Here is a 22357-nt window from a genome sequence, read left to right as displayed (position 1 = left end):
ATACAAAATTCAATATAAACCTTAAACACAAATTCACTAAAACAAATCCCATCTCAAAAAATTTCTCAATATCAATGCATCAAATTAATTAACTTATACCAAAACAAGACAGGACTAACCTTGATTAAACTTTTCCAATAATAATATAAAAAAAGTAGCATCGCCCAAAACAAGAAATCAATCATATGCTTTTAACTGTCATCAAATGTGAGGATCATAGATTAAATAACACAACAAAGGACTAACCTCGATTACAAAAAAATGAGTGATTCGTCTGAATTCGTAATTGCTTATTCTACTTTGAATTTGAATTCGTAATTGCCTAAATTATCTAAATAAAAGTAATGGTTGTTTTTAAAAAAAAAACATGTTTCCCATATTAATAGTAATTGTAAAACTAAGCCTTTAAATGGGGCTTTAAAATGAAGCCCATGATAGAATGAAGCTGATAAATTTTAATTGGGCTCAAAATGGGCCTCGGAAGTAGAAATGGGCTTTCAACATAAAATCTTGTAAATACTCAATTACTTAAGTTTATCATTCTACTTTTCTACTACTATCTTTACCAAATTTTATTTCTTTAATTTTATTTTATTATGCGTAAATAGAAAATAAATTAAGTTTACTAATTCAATTAATGTTGAATTATTTGCTTTTAGTTTTAATTCACACGTACCACACTACATCCTACATATTGGGTGACTCAAATCCTTGAATTATTAGCTTAGCTTCCAGTACGACATCTAACTAACTAATTAAATTGTGTATCATCGTCAATAACTAGTCGATTGTAATAATTATTAATCCAAATTTAGAGTAAAATTTATAATAAATCGTAACGTGATATGACATGACACGGCATGAATTTATCGTATTAGTTTATTTAACCTATGACTTGGCCACATGTATTACATTTGTATTTTGCACTTGTTTGAAGAATTTCTATTATCAATTAGTAGTAGTGAAAACAAAACATAATACAAATAACATTTCACAAATATTCTAACTACATTTCATGTGTTAATTACAGTTTTAGGTTAATTGACACAAATAATACAATATTTACTTGAATATTTTGTATGCATGTTACTTTTTAAATATTGCAATCAAGATTCCAGTTTTGGTAATATAACATTTCCAATTTTTCAAATCAGCAATGAAAATATGCGCTTTGGGCGTTCAATCAAGGTGAACAAACTTATGGCTGGTAATCTTTATAGGTTACTGTAATTTTGCTTCTTTTTTTTTCCTCTTCTATTTTCTTTGTGAATTGTGTCAAATTTCAATGTACTTTCACTTTTTTAGTCTTTTTACCTTTATTTGGTTTTTGTATTTTCTCATTGTAGAAATCCCTATTTCCTGTCTGGAATTGATGAAGATATAAGTGGACACTTTTATGTTACTTTATCTCATGCGATCTCTGGCATGGGCTTTAACAAATCAGCCCAACAACTCCTACTTTATTGGGCTGTGATATCTCATGCAAACTCTGGTATGGGCTTTAACAAATCAGCCCAACAACTCCTACTTTATTGGGCTGTGATATCTCATGCAAACTCTGGCATGGGCTTTAACAAATCAGCCCAACAACTTACTTTATTGGGCTGTGATAACTCCATCTTCGTAAACTTGTATCTGCTAAAGTAAATCCTATTTGTCCGTCTCAATTCAAAAATGATCAACTTCTTTTCGATATGTCATTTAGAAAAATGATATTTATTGAATTAAGTGGAAAGAAAATAAAGCTGAGACGTAAAAAAAAAGTAAAATAAAGTAAAACTTTTACTTTTTACTAAAATTGAAAATTTATCACTTATAATGGAATACCTAAAGAAGAAATATCAGTCTTTGTAATGGGACGAAGGAAGTACTATGCTATATTTTTCTTTCTAATTTTTAAATGCATATAACTTATTTTTCTTTCTAACTTTTAAATACATATAATGTAATCCACCTATCTCATAAATTCATTTTCAATATTATAGCTCGATCTTTTAGGGGTGTCATTTGAATCAGGGGCGGATTTCTACTAAATGCCCCTCCTCAAGATTTTAAAATTCCTTCTTATGTAAATTTGCCCCATTTCCTATAAATTTCTAGCTCCGCCCCTGATTTGAATATAAAACGTGTAGATGGATCACTCTACATAAATTAATATATTCATGGGGGGCTTTTCAAGTAATTATTGGTTAGTGACTTATGCGGCATTAAATGAGATGAGGAAATTCCAACCACCAACATATTTTTCTTGGGACATTTTCAAATTTAAAGTTATAGCATTGACTTAGAAATTTAAGTTATAGACTTGATTTTTAACTTTCATCAATATTTTTGTATAGAATAAAAAATGACTATTATAAGTTCTTAAAAGTTGATTCAAGTCTTTGGTAATCAATTTTTCTAACTAACTCCAACCAAAATAATAAATGTAGATCGTTCAACGTATTAGTAAACTCTTCATTTCATTTATGAGAAAATGATGTACACCTTCATGCATGTACAGTTTAATTCGTCAATAAATTGATGAATGGAGTATACAAGAAATACAATTCACTTCCATACATCACTAAAGAGAGTAATATGATTTCTGACAAAAGAACAACAATCAAATTTGTAGTTCTTCTTCTTCTTCTTCTTCTTCTTTTATTTGTGTTTGTTTCAGGAGATGCAGAAGTGAGATGCATTGAGAGTGAGAGAGAAGCTCTTCTAAGCTTCAAGAATGGCCTCATCGATGAGCATGGTATTCTTTCATCGTGGCGAAGCGACGAATGCTGCAAATGGCATGGTGTTGAGTGCAGCAACACCACTGGCCATGTCATCACCCTCCAACTTAATTCACATTATTCTGCAAAGTTGAGAGGTAAGATTGGCTCTTCATTGCTTGAGTTGGATCATTTAAATCATCTTGACCTCAGTCGTAATGATTTTGGAGACATTCCGATCCCAGAATTCATTGGTTCCATGAAACAATTGCGACACTTGTCTCTTGAGAATTGTTATTTCAGTGGGATTATTCCTCCTCAGTTAGGGAACCTTACCAACCTACGCTCACTTGACCTTAGTTGGAATGACTTCGGAGGCATTCCAATCCCACAATTCATTGGTTCCATGAAACAATTACAACACTTGTCTCTTCAATTCTCTATGTTTTCTGGGAGCATTCCTCCTCAGCTAGGGAACCTTACCAACCTACGCTTACTTGACCTTAGTCAGAATGATTTTGGAGGCATTCTGAATCTGATCCCAGAGTTCATTGGTTCCATGAAACAATTACAACATCTATATCTTTGGGATTGTAACTTTTCTGGGAGTATTCCTCCTCAGTTGGGGAATCTTACCAACCTACGCTTACTTGATCTCTCACTCAACTCTTTGTGTGGTGGTGTATCTCTTTCTCAACTTGCTCTTGTATTTGAATCACTCAAAATATTGGACTTGTCCAGTAATCATCTCAATGGATCAATGCCAGACCTTAGAGCATTTCCTTCATTGACAAAATTGGACCTTTCGAACAATAACTTTACCGGTTCCATACCTATAACTATTGGCCATCTCTCCAAGCTTCAAGATCTAGATCTTTCACAAAATTCTTTGGAAGGTTCAGTTCCTCTAAGCATTGGCCAACTCTCAAAGCTTCAATCTCTATATCTTTCTCATAATTCTTTGGAAGGTTTAGTCTCTGAATCTTACTTCTCCAAGCTTGATAAGTTAAAGTCCCTAGATCTATCCTTCAACTCATTCATCTTGGATATTGCCTCTAATTGGACTCCTCCTTTTCAGTTGGATAATTTGAATTTAGCCTGGTGCAAAATGGGCCCATATTTTCCAAAATGGCTCCAAACTCAGAGGAATTTGACATACCTTAATCTCAATGGCACCAATATAAGAGATGAAGCCCCTAGATGGTTGTGGAGTACGTCTCCTTCGTTACAATACTTATTTCTCTCCTACAATCAAATAAGTGGTACAGTTCCGAATCTCTTATCCACCTCCATTAGGTATATGGATCTTAGCTACAATCGATTCCGTGGTCCTATACCATTATTTCCTGTCAATGCTTCACACATTCAGCTGAATGGAAATAAGTTCTCGGGTTCAATTTCATCTCTTTGCAAAACTCCCCATGATTATCTCGAATACTTTGACCTATCAAACAACCAGTTGGCAGGAGAGGTTCCCAACTGTTGGGACAAAATGCCAAGCTTGAGATACCTCAATTTGGCTAACAACGGTTTTTTGGGTGAAATTCCTCCCTCTTTCGGCAACTTAAAAGATTTACTTGCACTCCTGTTGCATGGTAATGGCTTTTCTGGTGTGTTGCCTTACAATTTGAGACAATGCCAAGAATTGAGAATCATTGATATTGGAGGAAACAGGTTAACAGGAGAGATCCCATCTTGGATTGGCAAGCTGTATCAGATGCAATTTCTAAATTTTCGTGGAAATAAATTGCATGGCAGTATTCCTCCCGAGGTATGCAATCTTACTAATATTCAAGTTCTAGATTTATCAGTAAACGTTCTATCTTCGATAATACCTGATTGCTTCGACAATTTCACTGTCCTGGCAAGTGAGAGTATAAGTGACACATATGCTCATGTAATTACTTTGGGTACACGGTTTGGAGGCTACGAAACATGGGAGTATGAATATTCATCATTTCAATGGAAAGGTAAGGAATCAGAATACAGGAAAAATCTGGGGCTTCTCAAACTCATTGATGTCTCAAGCAATACATTGATTGGGAACATTCCCAAATCATTTTCCAGTATGAGTAATTTAAATTCCTTGAATCTATCAAGAAATAGTTTGACGGGTCATATTATTCCGGACATTGGTAAAATGAAGACCCTAGATTCTCTTGATCTGTCTCGTAACCAACTCTCTGGCAAGATACCTACAAGTCTGGCAGAAATACACACTCTTGGTGTTCTTGATTTGTCCAACAACAAATTGTCCGGAAAAATTCCAACGAGTACTCAACTTCAGAGCTTCGATGCATCGGCTTATGCCGGGAATGATGGACTTTGCGGCGACCCTCTGCAGAAGTGCACTGAAGATAGTTTGAGGTCATCCTCCACTAATCCGGTGGAAAACATGAATGAGAAAGACGGCAGCAACTTCTCATTTATGCAAGAAGTTGGCATATCAATGGGCTTTGGTTTTATGTTTGGATTTTGGGGAGTTATTGGCTCATTCATACTGAAGAAATCATGGAGAATTGCATTCTTCAACTTATTCGATGCTGCCGGAGATTGGTTCTACGTCAGGATTGCTGTGTTTGTATCCAAATGGAGACGAAGCTGAAACATGCAGGTGATAGTAACTACATTTACTTGAATGTGTTATATTCAATACTTTTAAACTATTGCAATAAATTGTAAATATAACGTCCTCATTTTTCAGCAGCGATTTAACGTTGAATCAAGGTGCACAAACTTGTGGTGTGTGATCTCATATGGACCAGTTTTTCTTCTCCTTCTCATTTTTGTTAATTGGGTCCATGTAATTTTATTTTGTTTTCAATGTTTTTACTTTCATTTGTAAACTTTATGTTGGTGTGTATTTGTTTCTTCTAGAAGTGGATGTTTGTGTATCGTTATATTAAGGCTGTCCTATTGCAATGAACTTGAATTTAAATGTATGAGTGAAACTGAAACTTGAATTTAATTTATCTTGTACTACTATTTTGCAATTATTGTAGAGTTTATCTCGTCATTTTGTGTTGAAGTAATTTCCAAGAAACCATGAATTAACATTATGTAGTGTGTAGGTTGAATCAATCAAACTCAACAATGACTTTTGTAATCTAATACTGAGTTTTTTTTCTTCTATAGATATATAAATAAAAAAACATTTAAAATACGCATATCGATCCATATGCCACAAACCCTATATCCAATTAATATTATCTCCTCACTTTAACACACTAAACATAATCCTCTTCTTAATCTAAAATAATGTCTGCAAAAATCCTTTTCTTAATCTACTTTATGCCTTAATCACTTTACCTCACTCAAATTCCTCATGGTGGACTTTTCAACTAGAATTTCAATCATAGTCCTTTTATTAAAAAAAATATTCATTGGTGATGGTGATCGTCATATATATCATACCCTTTAAATCAACATCCACTCTTTGCAAATGTTTCACTGATTTTTTACCAAAACAAAACAAAAATCGTATCATTGAGGTCTGGTGTTGTGTAGAAGGTGTATGTACTCTTTCCTGAACATGGAACAAGACAAGGTGATTCTGCTGGATTTCTATCCGAGCATGTTCGGAATGAGGGCGAGAGTTGCGTTCGCAGTGAAGGGCATCGATTACGAGCACAGAGAGGAGGACTTGCAAAACAAAAGCCAGCTTCTTCTCGAGTCCAACCCCGTTTACAAGCAGATCCCCGTTTTGATCCACAACGGCAAACCTGTTTGTGGATCGTTTATTATTGTAGAATACATCGATGAGGTGTGGAAGGACAAATCCCCGACACTGCTGCCTTGTGATCCTTACCAACGAGCTCAAGCGAGGTTCTTGGCTGATTATATAGACAAAAAGGTACTGCCTCCGTCTTTGAAAAATAAAAACTCTTGAACGGGCACGAGTTTTCTTGCATAATTAGTAAAATATTATAGGAGAATTGATAAAGTACGAGAGAGAAAAAGCATTGGAAATAGAGTCAGTGGATTGTGGGGTCCATTTCCTAAAATAGAAAGTTTCTATTGTTAAGAAATAGAGGTAGTACATGCAGTCTAGTTATAGTAAATTGCAATTAGTTTTATATATGCTATATTAGTATGATATTATTGTTCACTTTGGACATAGTCTTCCTGATTTTATATAGTCATAATTTGTATGATTATATATTGCGTGCAACTTTACTAATTATTTCCTGACGTGGTTTGCACCTCAGCAAGTTTGATGTTGTAAAATTGTTTAATTATATTTAAACTTCTAATGAATTGTAGGTAATGGAAACCGGAAATTGGATATGGTGTGGGGAGGGAGAAGAGAAAGAGGCCGGTAAGAAGGGGTTCGCGGAGATCCTGAAACATATGGAGTCGGATCTCGGCGATAAGCCCTTCTTCGGCGGCAACGGCTTCGGGTTTTTGGATGTGGTTTTGATCACATATTCTCCATGGTTTCAGACCTACGAAACATGCGGCAACTTCAGCATCCAACAAGACTATCCCAAACTGAATTTATGGGTAAAGAGGTGTTTGGAGATAGAAAGTGTGTCTAAATCGTTGGCAAATCCCGACAACGTTTACAACTACTATTTGACTCTTAAGAAAAAGCGCGGCGTTTAAATTTATGTTCGTTTATCAATAATAAAAAAAAAAGGACTAGCATTCACTGGTCTTGTGTCAATCATGATGTATTTTTCATGGGAAATTAATTAATGTAGTGTTGTACGATATTTACTTTAGCCTTTCCCATTAATAATATGTCACGTCTCTATAATAACTTATTTTATTATCTAGTACAAGCAAATTTAAACACGCAAAATAATTCATATAATGATAGTAATATGCATTAACCCCACAAAGATCTGGTCATCGATGCGATTTCCACATTTTGATACTTTGAAGAATTTATTTTCATATTAAATAAAGGTAAAGCTATCGAATCGTGATTTGGCTAGATACTAAAAGAAATAATAATAAATTTATATTATTATAGTATAATGTTTAATTTAATTATATTATTACTAAGTGCTACTTACCTTCAAATATTTGTTTTCTTACTAAGTAAAGCTATAAAATCATGATTTGGCGTAATAATAGAAATATACTTTTATAAATTTTAATAAAAGTAATAATAATAAATTAACAGTTTATTTATTATTTTAATTGTTTTTATATTATTATTAGTGCTACTTATAGAGTGAGATAATGATTTGATAGAAACAGTATTTAAATAAAAGTTTAAAAATATTCGAGCACCGAAGTGCAAATATTTAGCTGGCTTCAAATGGGCCACATATTGGGTCTAAAAGTTGAAATGGGCTTCAAAAACAAAAATTTCTCAATAACCATAACTCATTAGCTTATTATTCTAGGTCCACTTTCAATTCTCTGTCTTCAAATAATTTAGAGTAGTATCTTCAATTTTATTTTGGCATGAATATAACTTAAGATAACTAATAGAGTTATATAATTCAATCAGAGTTTATACATTATCTTTTAATTAAAATTCACACACACAACATACCGCACTCCACACACATTGGGTGACTCAAACATCTATATTAAGAATGTCTAATTAATTGATTGTTAAAATTTACTACTAACCCAAAAATTAGAGTCTATAGATTGTCAAAAGACTAGTATAAAATAATACTAGTAAAATTTATTCTCAAACACCGCTTTGCTATTATGGTAGAATTTTGTTATTGAACATGACTTGGAGTTATATATATATATATATATATATAGGGGTGTGTTAAAGTCCTTTACAACTTTTCAGTGCAATGTTCTTTTTAATCACAGCCTTTGGATCATTGAATTGGATGGTTGTGATGATCTGCATTATTTGATGAAAAATCTGCATTATTGGTCGGTGTACATTATTAGAATGAAAATTTGCATTATTACACTATAATGGTGCATTATTAGTTGGTGTGCATTATTCAACTGAAATTCTGCATTATTAAATGACACGTGGCATCAATCTAATCGTCGGATGACAAAATCGTGGGGCTGAGATTAAAAAGAACAATAGCACAAAAGATAGAAAAAGGATCTAAATACATCTATATATATATATATATATATATATAGATGTGTGATCAAATACTAACTTTTTATAATAATAACTAATAACTAAATATCAATTTTATATGTTAAAAATATCAACACAAAGACATAAATTTATCAATCTTTCTTGTGTTGATAAATTATGTCTTTGTGTTGATATTTAAATTTACATGTTGTATTGATATAATTATGTCTTTGTGTTGATAATTTTATTGCACAGTATTGAAAGTTATTAATTATTACTGTAAATTAGTTAGCACGCAACCCTATATATATTGTGATCATATGATAACCCCTAAATATCGTAATAACCCTATAACCAAATCTGAACCACACATATTTTCTAATCTTGTGGTTGAAATTCAAACTTAGATGTACTTCATAAAAAAAAGCACGGGTGTAAATATGTCATTTCCCTCATTTAATTTCTGAATTTCGCCAAATATCACGTAAAATGATAAAATGATATATGTTAGGTTTATTGCATAGAATGATAGTTTTGCTGGATAGAATGATACTCTGAGTTGATAAAATGATACTTTTGACTGATAAAATTATAAAATGATATATGTTAGGTTTATTGCATAGAATGATAGTTTTGCCGGATAGAATGATACTCTAAGTTGATAAAATGATACTTTTGACTGATAAAATGATATATGTTAGGTTTATTGCATAGAATGATAGTTTTGCCGGATAGAATGATACTCTGAGTTGATAAAATGATACTTTTGACTGATAAAATGATAAAATGATAACTGACAAGAATTTATTATGCATCCACACGATTATGCAGACTGTCAAAATACAATTCAATTTACTCTATCCATGTTGAATCTAGTCCACAACCAATCCACATCAATATAAAAGACTCGGACGCCATATACATACATACATACATACATACATACATACATACATACATACGTGTAACTGAACCTCATACATCTGTATATCATGGGAAATAAGATTTTACGTATTTAAATGAGCGAAATTTGGATACGTAAATTTTATCATGAGCGAAATTCAGAAATTAAATGAGCGAAATTACATATTTACCCTCTGCGCCTTTTTTATGAAGGAAAGGTAAGTTTGAATCTAGACCACGTGATTTTAAAAATGTGTGGTCCAGATTTAGTTATAGGGTTATTACGGAAATTGGGGTTATCATTATAATGCACCCCTATATATATATATATATATATATATATATATATATATATATATATATATATGAATTATGAAATTAAATGAATAATAATTAATTAAACCACAAAACTAATGGGCCTAAACTGATATTGCTGAAACAAAGACCACAACGGAGGTTGATAAAATTTAGCTGGGCTAATGGGCCCAAAAATTAATGTCATATCTTTTCATCGTTTTATTCTGCAATTTTTATTTTCTTATCCATTAAGTATAATTATTATTTCATCCGTCTCATAAAGTTTGTCTCATTTTACTCTTTTCATCCATCCCAAAAAGTTTGTCTCAATTAAAATATTTTCAAAAATAGACATTAAATACATCGCTCAATCTTATCAATGTGGGACCCTTATTCCATTACACACCTCCATTCAATACAAAGTCAAACAATTTCTTAAAACCCGTGTCAGGTTAAATTGGGACAAACTTTGTGGGACGGAGGAAGTATTCACTAACTAAACTCACACAAATTGGGTGACTTATAATCTTATATCTCTGAGTTATTGGTTGAAATTAGAGGAGGAGTATTTTACTAATTCAGTTGCGTTTCATCATCCATAGTTAATCCAACAATTTAGTACTAGTATATGAACTTTTTTTTCAAAAATAGTACTATAGTATAAAATAGTAGGAAATTTATTATAACATATGACAGGACACAAATAACTCTAGGGAAAAAAAATCATGAATGCAAAATTTTATGAGTTTTTAATATAGCAAACATAACTTTGCTATTTTGTACAGTAACTTTTCTTTGAATTTGGGCTCAAGTTCTTACCCGAAATTATACTACCTTTTGTTTATGAATCAGTCAAACTCATCTGAGTTTTTTGTATTTGTTTTTTAATACCACATATATTTTATCTTTTATTTTGTATTTATTGGAGAATTTATAATCTTCGTAAATAATCAATACGAATTATCTTCCAATTTATTATGTACTAATATTTTAAGTGATCATGAATTAGTCAACCTTTGCTTTACTATTTGGTCTTTTTTCCATTGGTTTTGAACGCCATTCTTACGTTAAATTTTGTTTATATCTTGGAAGAGAAGCGATTAATGTACTACTAAATAAAATGCATGATTAAAAAATAAATTTCAGCCATTAGATAAAAAAAATAGAAGGATAAGATTGAATGAAATTTGAAAATATGGAGTTCACCATAAGAGTGTTTTAGTTCACTCTGTGTTTTCAAATTCAGGGTGAACCATAAAGTGAACCAAAACACTCTTATAGTGAACTAAACCTAAACCCTTCACTGTAATGATATTTCTGTCCAATCTGTATTTTCAAATCTATGCTACGAACTAAAACCCCTTTATAATGAACTAAAACAAATTTATAGTGACCAAAACGCAATTATAGTGACCAAAACGCAATTATAGTGACATCCATGTTTTAGTCTATAGTTATGCATTAAAGTAATAGTTGTCCTACATCACTATACTCTATGTTGGAAAATTATTTCGTCTTTTAAAAACCAACCCAATTTCTACGCTATGTTATCATGAATTATTTCGTCTTTGATAATACAAGTTTTAAGATTGAGATAAACTTGGTAAGCAGAAAAGAGTCGGATATAATTGATACTATAAAAATAAAATTTCAAAAGATTTATATTAATTTGGAGAATTATTTATACAAAGAATATAACAGTAAGTAGTTATTTTATAATTTTTCGCTTCGACCAAAATAATGAATATGGTTCGTTCAATTCTTCATTTCATTGATGTAAAAGTCATGTACAATCTTCATGCCTGTACAGATAAATTTCCTCATTAAATTGATGGAAAAATATCATTGTACATAATAACGAATTATGTTTCATATTATAATATACGTAATTTTTAGTGATAACAATGTAGTCAACCTAAATTATAACTTATCATGAATTATATGAAAACGAATTTTATACGATATGTGATTATAAGTTGGTCATGTTTCACTTTCTTGTTTTGTTTTTCAAGTTGACTGCCAAATTGTTGAGGCATGTTGGATTTTAATTTAGAGATTTTGCCTATTTAAACTGTTATCTTGAGATATAGTTAAGTATCCTACAAAATACAATTGATTTCCATACATACATGAGTAAAGAGAGTATGGTTTCTAAAAAACGAATAGCAATCAAATTTGTTCTTGTTGTTCTTTCTTGTGTGTTAGTTTCAGGAGACGCAGAAGTGAGATGCATCGAGAGTGAGAGAGAAGCTCTTCTTAGCTTCAAGAATGGAACCATTAATCGGTTTGGCGCTCTCTCGTCGTGGCAAAGCGACGAATGCTGTGAATGGCTCGGTGTCGAGTGCAGCAACACCACTGGCCATGTCACCACCCTCAAAATTTCTGGTTTAGAATTTGGAGGTAAGGTTGGCTCTTCTTCATTGCTTGAGTTGCATTATTTAAATCATCTTGATCTTGGTGGGAATGATTTTGGAGGCACTCCAATCCCGGAATTCATTGGTTCTATGAAGCAATTGCAACACTTGGGTCTTAGAGATTCTAACTTCTCCGGGAGCATTCCTTCTCAGTTAGGGAACCTCACCAACCTACGCTCACTCGATCTCTCGTTTAACTCTTTGAGTTCCATATCTCCTTTTATTTTTAGTTCTGTATTTGAATCACTCGAAAGGCTGGACTTGTCTCTTAACCAAATCACTGGTTCTATGCCAGACCCGAGAGCATTTCCTTCATTGATCGAACTACACCTTTCAGGCAATAACTTTACAGGCTCCATTCCTCTTAGTATTGGCCAACTCTCAAATCTTCAAATTCTAGAGCTTTCCTTTAACTATTTGGAAGGTTTAGTATCTGAATCCCACTTCATGAAGCTTGATAAGTTACAGAGACTAGGTTTATCCTTCAATCCGTTCTTGCATATTGCTTCCGACTGGATTCCGCCTTTTCAGTTGAAGGACCTATCTTTAGCAGGGTGCAATGTGGGCCCTTATTTTCCACAATGGATTCGAACTCAGAGGAATTTGTCACTCCTTGATCTTAGTAGTGCCAATATAAGAGATGAAGCCCCGAGGTGGTTGTGGAGTGTGTCTTCGTCGTTAGTTAGCTTACTTCTGTCCGACAATCAAATAAGTGGTACTATTCCGAATCTCTCATCCACCTCCATCTACCATATGGATCTTAGTTACAATCAATTCTCAGGTCCTATACCATTATTTCCCGCCAATGCTTTTGAGTTTCGATTGAGTGGAAATATGTTCTCAGGGTCAATTTCATCTATTTGCAACACTGACCAACATCATCTCTTATATCTCGACATTTCAAATAATCAGTTGGCGGGAGAGGTTCCCGACTGCTGGGAGAAATTACCGAACTTGCAAATCCTTAATCTGGCTAACAACAGTCTTTCTGGTGAAATTCCTCCCTCTTTTAGCAGTTTACAAAATTTAAATACACTCCAAATGCATGGTAATAATCTATGGGGTGAGTTGCCTTACAATTTGAGCCTTTGCCGACAATTGTTATCCATTGATGTTGGAGGGAACAAGTTAACAGGAGAGATCCCCGCTTCGATTGGCCAGCTGCATGGGATGTTTTTTCTAAACCTTCGTGGAAATAAATTGCATGGCGGTATCCCTCCCCAGATATGCAATCTTACCAATATTCAAGTTCTGGATTTATCGATAAACAATCTGTCTTCTGTAATACCCGATTGCTTCAACAATTTTACATTCTTGGATAGTACGAAAAGTATGCCTTTCGTTATACCTAGTTTTGGTCGACCCGTACATGAAAATGGATATTCATCGTTTCAATGGAAAGGTCGGGAAATTGAATATAATCGGGGTAATATAGTGCTTCTCAAACTCGTTGATTTTTCAAGCAATGGATTGACCGGGAACATCCCGAAATCGTTTTCTACTATGACGGGATTGAGATCCTTGAATCTATCTAGAAATAGTTTGACAGGCTATATAATTCCAGATATTGGTAAAATGGAGTTGCTAGACTCTCTTGATCTATCTCACAACCAACTCTCTGGCCAAATACCTACAAGTTTGGCAGAAATACACACTCTTGGTGTTCTTGATTTGTCCAACAACAATTTGTCTGGAAAAATTCCAACGGGTACTCAACTTCAGAGCTTCAATGCATCGGCTTATGCTGATAATGATGGACTATGTGGCGACCCTCTACCAAAGTGCCCCGGAGATAGCTTGAGGCCTTCCACCACTAATTCGAAGGGAAACAATGACGACGTCTTCTCATTTATGCAAGAAGTTGGCATATCAATGGGCTTTGGTTTTATCTTTGGATTTTGGGGAGTTATTGGTACATTCATATGGAAGAAATCATGGAGAATTGCATTCTTCAACTTGTTTGATGCTGCTGGAGATTGGTTCTACGTCAAGATTGCTGTGTTTGTATCCAAATGGAGACGAAGCTAAACTACTTATTTCAGGTTATATTTACTACATTTTATTCACTTAAATACTTTTATTTAGGTTTATTTTTGTAACTAACATAACATTTACTTGAATTGGTTAAATTCACATTCAGCTTTGAGATTTACTACTATAACATTTGCATTTTTTTTCAGTGGTGCGCACTTTAGCGTTGAATCAAGTTGAACAAGCTCATGGCAGATGATCTTTCGAAGTTATTGTAATTTGGAAATAAAAAATCATCTATTTTCTCTTGTGAATTGGGTGAATGTAGTTTTAATTTGTTTTCATTGTATTTTACTATTATTTGTATGGTTTATGTTGGTGTGTATGTGTAGCTTCTTTAAATGAATGTGTGTTTTTCGTATTCTAAGACAAACACTGCATTAACCTTTATGTCAAAAGTATGATAGTATTGAAATTTACTGAATCTAATAACGAATTCAAAAACTCTAGCTAAACAGGGGCGGAGCCAGTCCCCTCACCTTTATAAATATATAAATTCTTCACATTGTTGATGAGAAAATTCAAAATAATATACAATCTTCATGCAGTTAAATTCGCCATTATTGATGAGAAATATCATTGTATATAATCTTCATGAATTATCTTTCCATTTATTACGGGGTATATTTATAGTGATAATAATTTAGTCGACTTTCGCTTTTCTATTTTTTTTTATCATCTGCCGTTTTTCTAATTAATCAAGTCTATGACTAAATATATGGATTATTAATCTAAAATCATGATGATAACTAAACATACATGAATATAATCTACCAGTGCATTCTAAAAGCTCAGTTCAAACCAAGTAGAGAAAAAAATTGCATGTCCTCAGTTGCCGGATTGCCGCAGCTCCGGGCGGACGAAATCTGCATCTGCGGGCACGGAGATGTCGACGGTGGGCCTCAGCTGGGCGCATACTTCGATGGCACCGTGCACAGGGTCTGACAGGAAGTTGCTCATGAGGTCCTGGTTGATGGGGGAGCTGTTGTCGACTGCAACCAGCGCCTGCTGTGTGAGGATGTAATCGAATCTTGGGGCCCATTTCCTTGATCCCAACCGCGCTGTTGTCGAGCAGTTGTCCACCATGAAAGATACACCGCGAGCATGCATGAAAGGATTCAACGAGTCCACGGACTCGATCACACTCTCATTTATGATCTCGGAGTAGGAGTGCCCCTTCTTCCTCAAGATCTCTATCTGTGTTTTCCAAATCCAAATGTTATAACAACAATCAATCATTTACATAGCTGCAAATTGGAATGAAAATTAGTAGATGAATATGAGGCGGGAAACGAAAGAGCGAACCTGGGCCATCATGAGTGCCACAAAAACTCCTGCCGTGAAAGGATAAAGAGGTCCCAAATCACCAGCTGGACGCTGAGCTCTCACACGCTCGCCGACTTTCCACATCCGGGTCTGGTCAATTTTACCCATAGGGAAGGCAGGGAGGCCTTCCTTTTCCTGGAGAAAAGCAGAGAGATAACTATTGGTTAGAGAAATATGAAAGGCAACTGGTCTCATCAACATGACTACATGAGTCATCGGAAGACATACATAAAATCGACTGCCAGCCAAGACAACACTCCTGATCTCACTGCCACTGGCCACATCTTCATAGCATTCATACAGGATGTCCATGCAGGGATAGTATGAAGCACTATACGCTGTCTAAAAGTCCTTTTTCCCTTGTGCATCTAAGGCATTATAGACTGCTAGCATACCCTGTAACATTAGAAAGAGTCATCAAAAGAACAAAGAACAAAGAACAAAGAACAAAGAACAAAGAACAAAAAGCAATCTTCATGCATCTTGAGCCAAAAAAAATTTTAAGAGTGGTGAAGATTCAAGATTCAAAAACAAATTGACCTTTTGACTAACCTTTGTTGATATGGTCTTCGATATTGTCCCGGTAATACTCTCAACTGTGTTCTTGTAAGCAAGATCTTCACTCATCCCATTTTCAGTGTACCTTCTGAATAAGCACTCCACAACACCATGCACGGCACCAAGTAAAATACCTGATGATTGAAAGATGAATTAGAATTTTCCAAGCCCACATGGAAAGTAACCACCGGAGAGATTCTTTACCTCGCTCCCCAAAGATATCACTTCTATATTCCTGCTCCAAGGTAGTGGCAAAAGTGAAAGGTGAACCAAGGGCCACTGACCATCCAAGGGCAACGTCAGTAGCTCTTCCATCAACATCCTTCGAGAAAAAAGAGACACAATCAAAAATTTACATCACAACAAAAAGTCACCTAAATGAATCATGCCACTGGATATACATATAACGTGTAAAGTCAAGATGAATACCTGGTGAACAGAAAAACTTGAATTGATACCAGCACCATTAACTTCTTTTCCTTGCACGTATAACCGTCTCACAGAGGGACCCATCCCTTTGGGACACACAGCTATTACACTAATGTTCTTTGGAAAGTCAAGACCCACTGATTGCAGATGTCCCAACAGGAACCCATGGGAAAGTCCAAGTATACTGTTTGGTTTCATGTGTGAGAACACTTTTTCATAATTATCAGCCTGCAATGCATCAGTGAATCAATTACGAAAAAGACATCTCCAACAAGAGATATATAGTTGAAACACACGGCTTTCAATCAAGGGCCTCAATGAAGCTTTCGGGCAATTCTCACCTGAGCCGAATCCTATATCAAGAGCAGCACCAAGTCACTGCCAGATATCGTTTCATATATGTCTCCAAGTGTCCCACTTTCCTCAGTAAACCCAGCAGCACGAGCCTCAGCAAATGAACGAGAACCCTTTCTCAAACCAATCTGGATGGAAGCAAACATAAAATAGACCAGTCACTTCATAAAAGATCAAAATATGTACATCATCCACAATATGAGGTGGACTTATTAATAAAACATCAAGTTACCTTAACAACAATATCAGAATTTACTTCAGCCAGAGAATCCCTCAAGTTCTGAGCTTGAGCAGGTCCCTAAAAAAAACAACACTTCACTCATCACAACAGTTAATCCACACAATAATGATAAAGAAGAAAGTTCACTAAATGCATATTGTTAGTAATGCAGCAATAGGCAGCAAGAGCATATCCAAAATTCTTGAAAAAGAGTATTAAAAGGCAAATAATCTGAAATGATTCAAAAAGACAATTATACTTCAATAAAAAACAGTATCATCAAGTGCTATAATAAGTACCTGTGAGCCCCAACCAATCACCCCAATCTGCTTAATGCCCTTAAATGCATCTGGCAACAACTTGAACAGATTCCTTCCTCCTCTTACAATGTACTACATACAAAATACAACAACATAATCAATCACTACTAAACGCTCAATACAAATAAGTTAGGGCATCAGCTCATTAAATAAGGGCATATCTTCATCTACATAGCTACCAACCGGATTAAACAACAAACCGTATAATTGTTCAATTGGTACAGAAATAAACAAAATAAAACCTCACAGCAACATTTCCCCCAAATTCATCACAATCCACACACATTGGCAACAGCAATAAACATACCTCCTCGTGACCGGCGAGATTGACCTTCTCCTTGTTGAACACTGAGGTCTGGAAATCGAGAGACTCCTGAGGCTTAATTGCGGGAACGGAGACCATGCGAGCTGCGGCGGCGGAGCCGGAGGCGGCTCTGGAGCACTCGGCGGAGCAGAGCGCCTTGAGAGAGGGGGACGAGGAGGATAGGAAGCCGACGGATGCGGCTGGAGCTTTGGTAGGGGGATTGAGAGCTCTGGCGGATGCGGAGGCGGTGGAGAAGGAGGTAGGGGCGGCCGCCGCCATGATTGGGGGAGTTTTTCGAGTGGGCGAAGGGAGTGAGAGGAAAATGATTGCAACAGAGCTCAGTGAGAGGAAAATACACTGTTTTTGTGTTAAATAGGGTGGAAATGGAGTTAGGTGAGATCACATTTTTTATTTGTTTGTTTATTGCAAAATAAATTAGTTAAATTTTTATACTACTAAAATACACTTATCCTCCTATTTTCCTATTTTGGTATGTTTACAAAAAATTGATCCTTTTATCCTTGCAATATATATTGTGTTATTCATCTCAGACTCTCTTACAAAGCATTGTCTTCGGCTACTCTCATTTTTTTATGCGTTGTGATTGAACACAAGATTTGTACTCCATGCTTCATTAAGTTTACGAAAATTGTTAAATACGAGAGTGAAACATAATAGTTATTGAAGCCTTCGACCAACCTCGTCTTTTGATGCGTTGCAATTGCTATTAACTCTTAAGGTTTATAGTAACTTGTCTATTTTCGTGATTGATAGAGTATTGAATAAGAGAGTAGAATATAGAAATATTAATTTTAATTCATCTAAAATATACTCCTAAGATAAATTTAAAAAATATAGTACTACTAGTATTTTTTTTCTGCCTTGAGCTAGGATGGAGTATAATCATTGCCATTAAAGTTGTAATTGTCTCATGCATTTTTTTATGTTTTTGTTGTTTCAGATAATATCGTGAATGTGAATTCAGTTCTTTGCAGTGTTTTAAAAATCGGACCGGACCGGTAGGTAGTCCAGTTCGGTTCACCCTTAAAAACCATTAGCATATTGAACCGGTGGAACCGGCCGATCAGACCGGTCCAGCCGGAAATCAGTTTTTGAATTTTTTTCACTTTTCAAAATATTTTTTACAATTTGTTGTTGCTAGGGCTTGAACACATGACCTCATCTCTAAATACCATCTTCTTTAATACTCCACCACATGGTCATTTTGAAATATTATAAACATTAATTATTGTTATACATTAAATCAGATTTTTTTCACCAAACTAATGATTCATTTTAGTTTTATATTTTTTATATTTTGATTATGATTTTACAATCACTAATATTTTACAATATAGCAGTTTATAATTAAACATAGAGTTTATACTTCCTCCGTTCGCGAATAGGAGTTCCATTTTTCCATTTTAGTTCGTCCGCGAATAAGAGCCTCGGTTCACTTTTACTATAAATGGTAATATGGTCTCACCTTCCTCTAACTTATTTCACTCACATTTAATTTAAAACAAATATATACAAGTGGAACCTCTATTCCACTAACTTTTTTCCATTCACTTTTATTAACATTTCTTAAAACCCATGCCGCCCATAAATGGGACTTCTAATGGCGGACGGAAGGAGTAGTTTTTAATATTGTGTAACTAATCATTTATATATTTAATTTTATTTATAAAAAAAATATATGAAATTGTAATATTTTTACTTACAACCAATTATATATAAGGTTAATATTTTTTTATATACAATTAATTATATGTAAATTTAATGTATTTTCTATATTTTATATTTAATTATATGTATTTAAAACAGTATAACGGTTCTATCAGTGATTAAATCGGTTAGGCCGGTTGAACCGTGAACCAGTAGCTTCTCCGATTCATTCAGTCCTGTTTTTAAAATATTGGTTCTTTGTAAGAGCATCCGCAGCGGTGGCGGTTGGCGCCACCGCCGTCCGTGCCAGCGGCAAGGCGAAGGACCGCCACCGCTGCAACCGCGCCGCTGGCACGGCGCTGCTCGATGTATCGAGCACGTCCGTGCCAGCGGACGCACACGTGGCGGTCTCCGATTCGCCAACGGCATAGCCGTTGGTTTCAAACATTTTTTATTTTTATTTTTTAAAAAATCGGATTTTTATTTAAAAAATCGATAAAAAATAAAAATAAAAAAAATTTCACTTCCCCAAAAAATTATATCCGTTTATAACCGTTTTTCCCCACTTTTTAATTTTTTTTTTATTTTTTTTACCCCAAAAATACACACTTTCATCTATAAATACCCCCAATTTCACTCCAAAAAATTCACACTTTCACTACACAATTCTCATCATCAATCTCTCATATCCATTTTCATCTTCCTCTCACACCCTACAACACCACTATGTCCGGTAACGACGACAACCCAAGCGGCTCTCACGGTTGGAACCCCGAATGGTTCGGTTCGCAACCGTTTCATAGTCCGGAAACGGAATATTCGGCCCCTCCTCTCACCCAAGATTCGGGCGTTCCGAGTGGCTACCGGCCATACCCAATCGACGATCAAGGTGCCTCCGATGGGCGCTACGGGTGGACACCGGAGCCTAGGCCTCGCGCCCCTTCCCAAATGCCGAATCCTCCATCTCGCGCCGGTGTCCGCACACCGTACTCACCGGCGGAGATGGAAAGATTGTTCAAGGCGTACTTGGAAATCTCCGAAGATGCGGTGGTTGGAACGAACCAATCCGGCGATCACTTTTGGTGGCGCGTCTCTAGCCGGTACAATGCACACCGGCCGCCGGGAACGATCGAGCGCAACGAGAGTATGGTGCGCAACTGCATCGGCCGAGCCAACGAAGAAATTGGCAAGTTCAACGGCTATTTCATCCAGGAGTCCCGGAATGCCGGGAGCGGCCGAAGCGAGGTCGACATCATCACCGCCTCGCTGAGCACCTACCAATCCATGAACGGTAAGTCGTTCAAATATCTTAACGTTTGGCAGGAGACGCGGACGCACCCGAAGTATAAGGGAGGCATAACATCCTCCTCTAGCGGCTCCTCCAAACGCTCACGGTCGGCATCCCTATCCGACGCCGGCGAAGAAGTGGCTAGCCAACTCGCCGAAGCTAACTTGGGTAGCCCCGATGCCCAACCAAGCGGTTCCCGACGCCGACCGCAAGGTAGGAAGAAGGCGGCGGCCGAACGACGTCGCGCCGCGACTCCATCTGCCCCTGCTCTCGAACCCGCACCCTATGTTCCACCTCCACCCCCGAACAACTCGTTGTGGGCCCTTTTGGCCCAACTCAATATGGCCGATAGGTCAACTATGACCCCCACGCAACTTCAAACGCACGAGTCCATGATATTGGGTCTCCAAAAACAATTGGGGTTGGTGCCGCCGGATGCGTAGTCTTCCTCGGGTTATATTAGCCAATAATTATGTAATTTTTAATTTTTAGGAGTTTAATTATGTAATTTTTAATTTTTAGTATTTTAATTATGTAATTTTTAATTTTTAGGATTTTAATTATGTCTTTTTATTTTATTTGTAATTTGTTATTTTTATTGTGGTTTTTTTAATGAATTTTAGTATTATGAAAATGTTTTTGTGTAATTGAATTTTATATTAATTGTGCTCGTCCTTGCGGAAGAGCACAGTTGTGGGTGTTGTGCTCTTGCCAGAGAGCAGGCATGAATAGTACCGCCCGGGCCCACAACCGTGCCGCTGGCAAGAGCACGGTTGTGGATGCTCTAACATTTATAAACTAATATAGGGTAAAAAAATCATTTACAAGAGACAAATTTATTACTTGCGGACATAATATAAAGAATCCAACACGAACACGGCTGCTCGGCGGCGCACGTGTGGTATCTATCCTGCACGTGAGAGAAGCTAAAAAGTTTGTGATTTAAACTTTAATGTTAATACCATGATTTTCAGTTTAGTAAACAAGAAATGCAAAGGCCCAACCCAATTAAAACCTGGAATTAAACAACGACATACAAAGGTCCAACCCAATTGTAATGGTTTGACTACAATCAATCCATACTTTCCGAATTCGGCGGTGGATTAAGGTGAGGTCCGAAAAATCATTAAATTCAGTCTTTTGAGCTATCGTCGATCTAGTGGCCACATTTCCTCTCCAAATTTGCTTTAGGGATGGAGTTTTTTCACATAAGAAGTTTAAAAGGATGCGAACTTCACCTCACTATTTATGTTTTCTCTAATCATCTTTGTAATACACAATAAAATTATGACAAAATAAAGGAATGCAAATATTTATGGAGTGAATTCCCGGCTAAGTGGTCATTCATTTTTATTTTTGTAGTGCATGGATGACTTGCAATAGTGTATATATATATAGATGTTTACATTATTGTGTTAGCATAGAATCTTGGTGGAACCTGGTAAGACACGTGGCATACTGACTTACATAATTAACACTAATTAATGTTATTTAATTCAAAACATTTTCTTTAACAAAATAATT

General features: G+C 35.4%; 4 protein-coding genes and 1 pseudogene across 5 annotated transcripts; 3 read left to right on the top strand and 2 right to left on the bottom strand.

Annotated features, from left to right (window-relative positions):
• The first annotated feature begins 2509 nt into the window (after positions 1-2509).
• LOC121758084 (receptor-like protein EIX1) lies at positions 2510-5670 on the top strand. 2 transcript variants are annotated; one of them, XM_042153521.1, is made up of 2 exons: positions 2510-5316; positions 5410-5670. In XM_042153521.1, exon 1 carries the CDS (start codon positions 2524-2526, stop codon positions 5305-5307), a length of 2784 nt encoding a protein of 927 aa, XP_042009455.1. In that variant the 5' UTR covers positions 2510-2523; the 3' UTR covers positions 5308-5316; positions 5410-5670. The 2 variants fall into 2 exon arrangements, with proteins under 2 accessions (XP_042009455.1, XP_042009456.1); XM_042153522.1 differs by having other exon boundaries at positions 5407-5670.
• Positions 5671-5975: 305 nt separating this feature from the next.
• On the top strand, positions 5976-7426 carry LOC121758090 (probable glutathione S-transferase parA). Its single transcript, XM_042153529.1, has 2 exons — positions 5976-6555; positions 6966-7426. The coding sequence occupies exons 1-2, from the start codon at positions 6217-6219 to the stop codon at positions 7305-7307; spliced, it is 681 nt and encodes a 226-aa protein (XP_042009463.1). The 5' UTR covers positions 5976-6216; the 3' UTR covers positions 7308-7426.
• A 4611-nt stretch (positions 7427-12037) lies between these two features.
• Positions 12038-14735, top strand: LOC121757832 (receptor-like protein EIX2). Its single transcript, XM_042153304.1, has 2 exons — positions 12038-14377; positions 14516-14735. Exon 1 carries the CDS (start codon positions 12051-12053, stop codon positions 14361-14363), a length of 2313 nt encoding a protein of 770 aa, XP_042009238.1. The 5' UTR covers positions 12038-12050; the 3' UTR covers positions 14364-14377; positions 14516-14735.
• Positions 14736-15073: 338 nt separating this feature from the next.
• On the bottom strand, positions 15074-18235 carry LOC121759535 (annotated as a pseudogene).
• On the bottom strand, positions 15195-16004 carry LOC121759139 (ketol-acid reductoisomerase, chloroplastic). The gene is made up of 3 exons (XM_042154642.1): positions 15921-16004; positions 15672-15827; positions 15195-15563 (listed from the first exon to the last, which is right to left on the bottom strand). The coding sequence occupies exons 1-3, from the start codon at positions 16002-16004 to the stop codon at positions 15195-15197; spliced, it is 609 nt and encodes a 202-aa protein (XP_042010576.1).
• Positions 18236-22357: the final 4122 nt, after the last annotated feature.

The sequence above is a fragment of the Salvia splendens genome, chromosome 12 (assembly GCF_004379255.2).
Source record: "Salvia splendens isolate huo1 chromosome 12, SspV2, whole genome shotgun sequence".
Lineage (NCBI taxonomy): Eukaryota > Viridiplantae > Streptophyta > Magnoliopsida > Lamiales > Lamiaceae > Salvia > Salvia splendens.
This window is presented reverse-complemented; position numbering and strand designations above follow the sequence as displayed.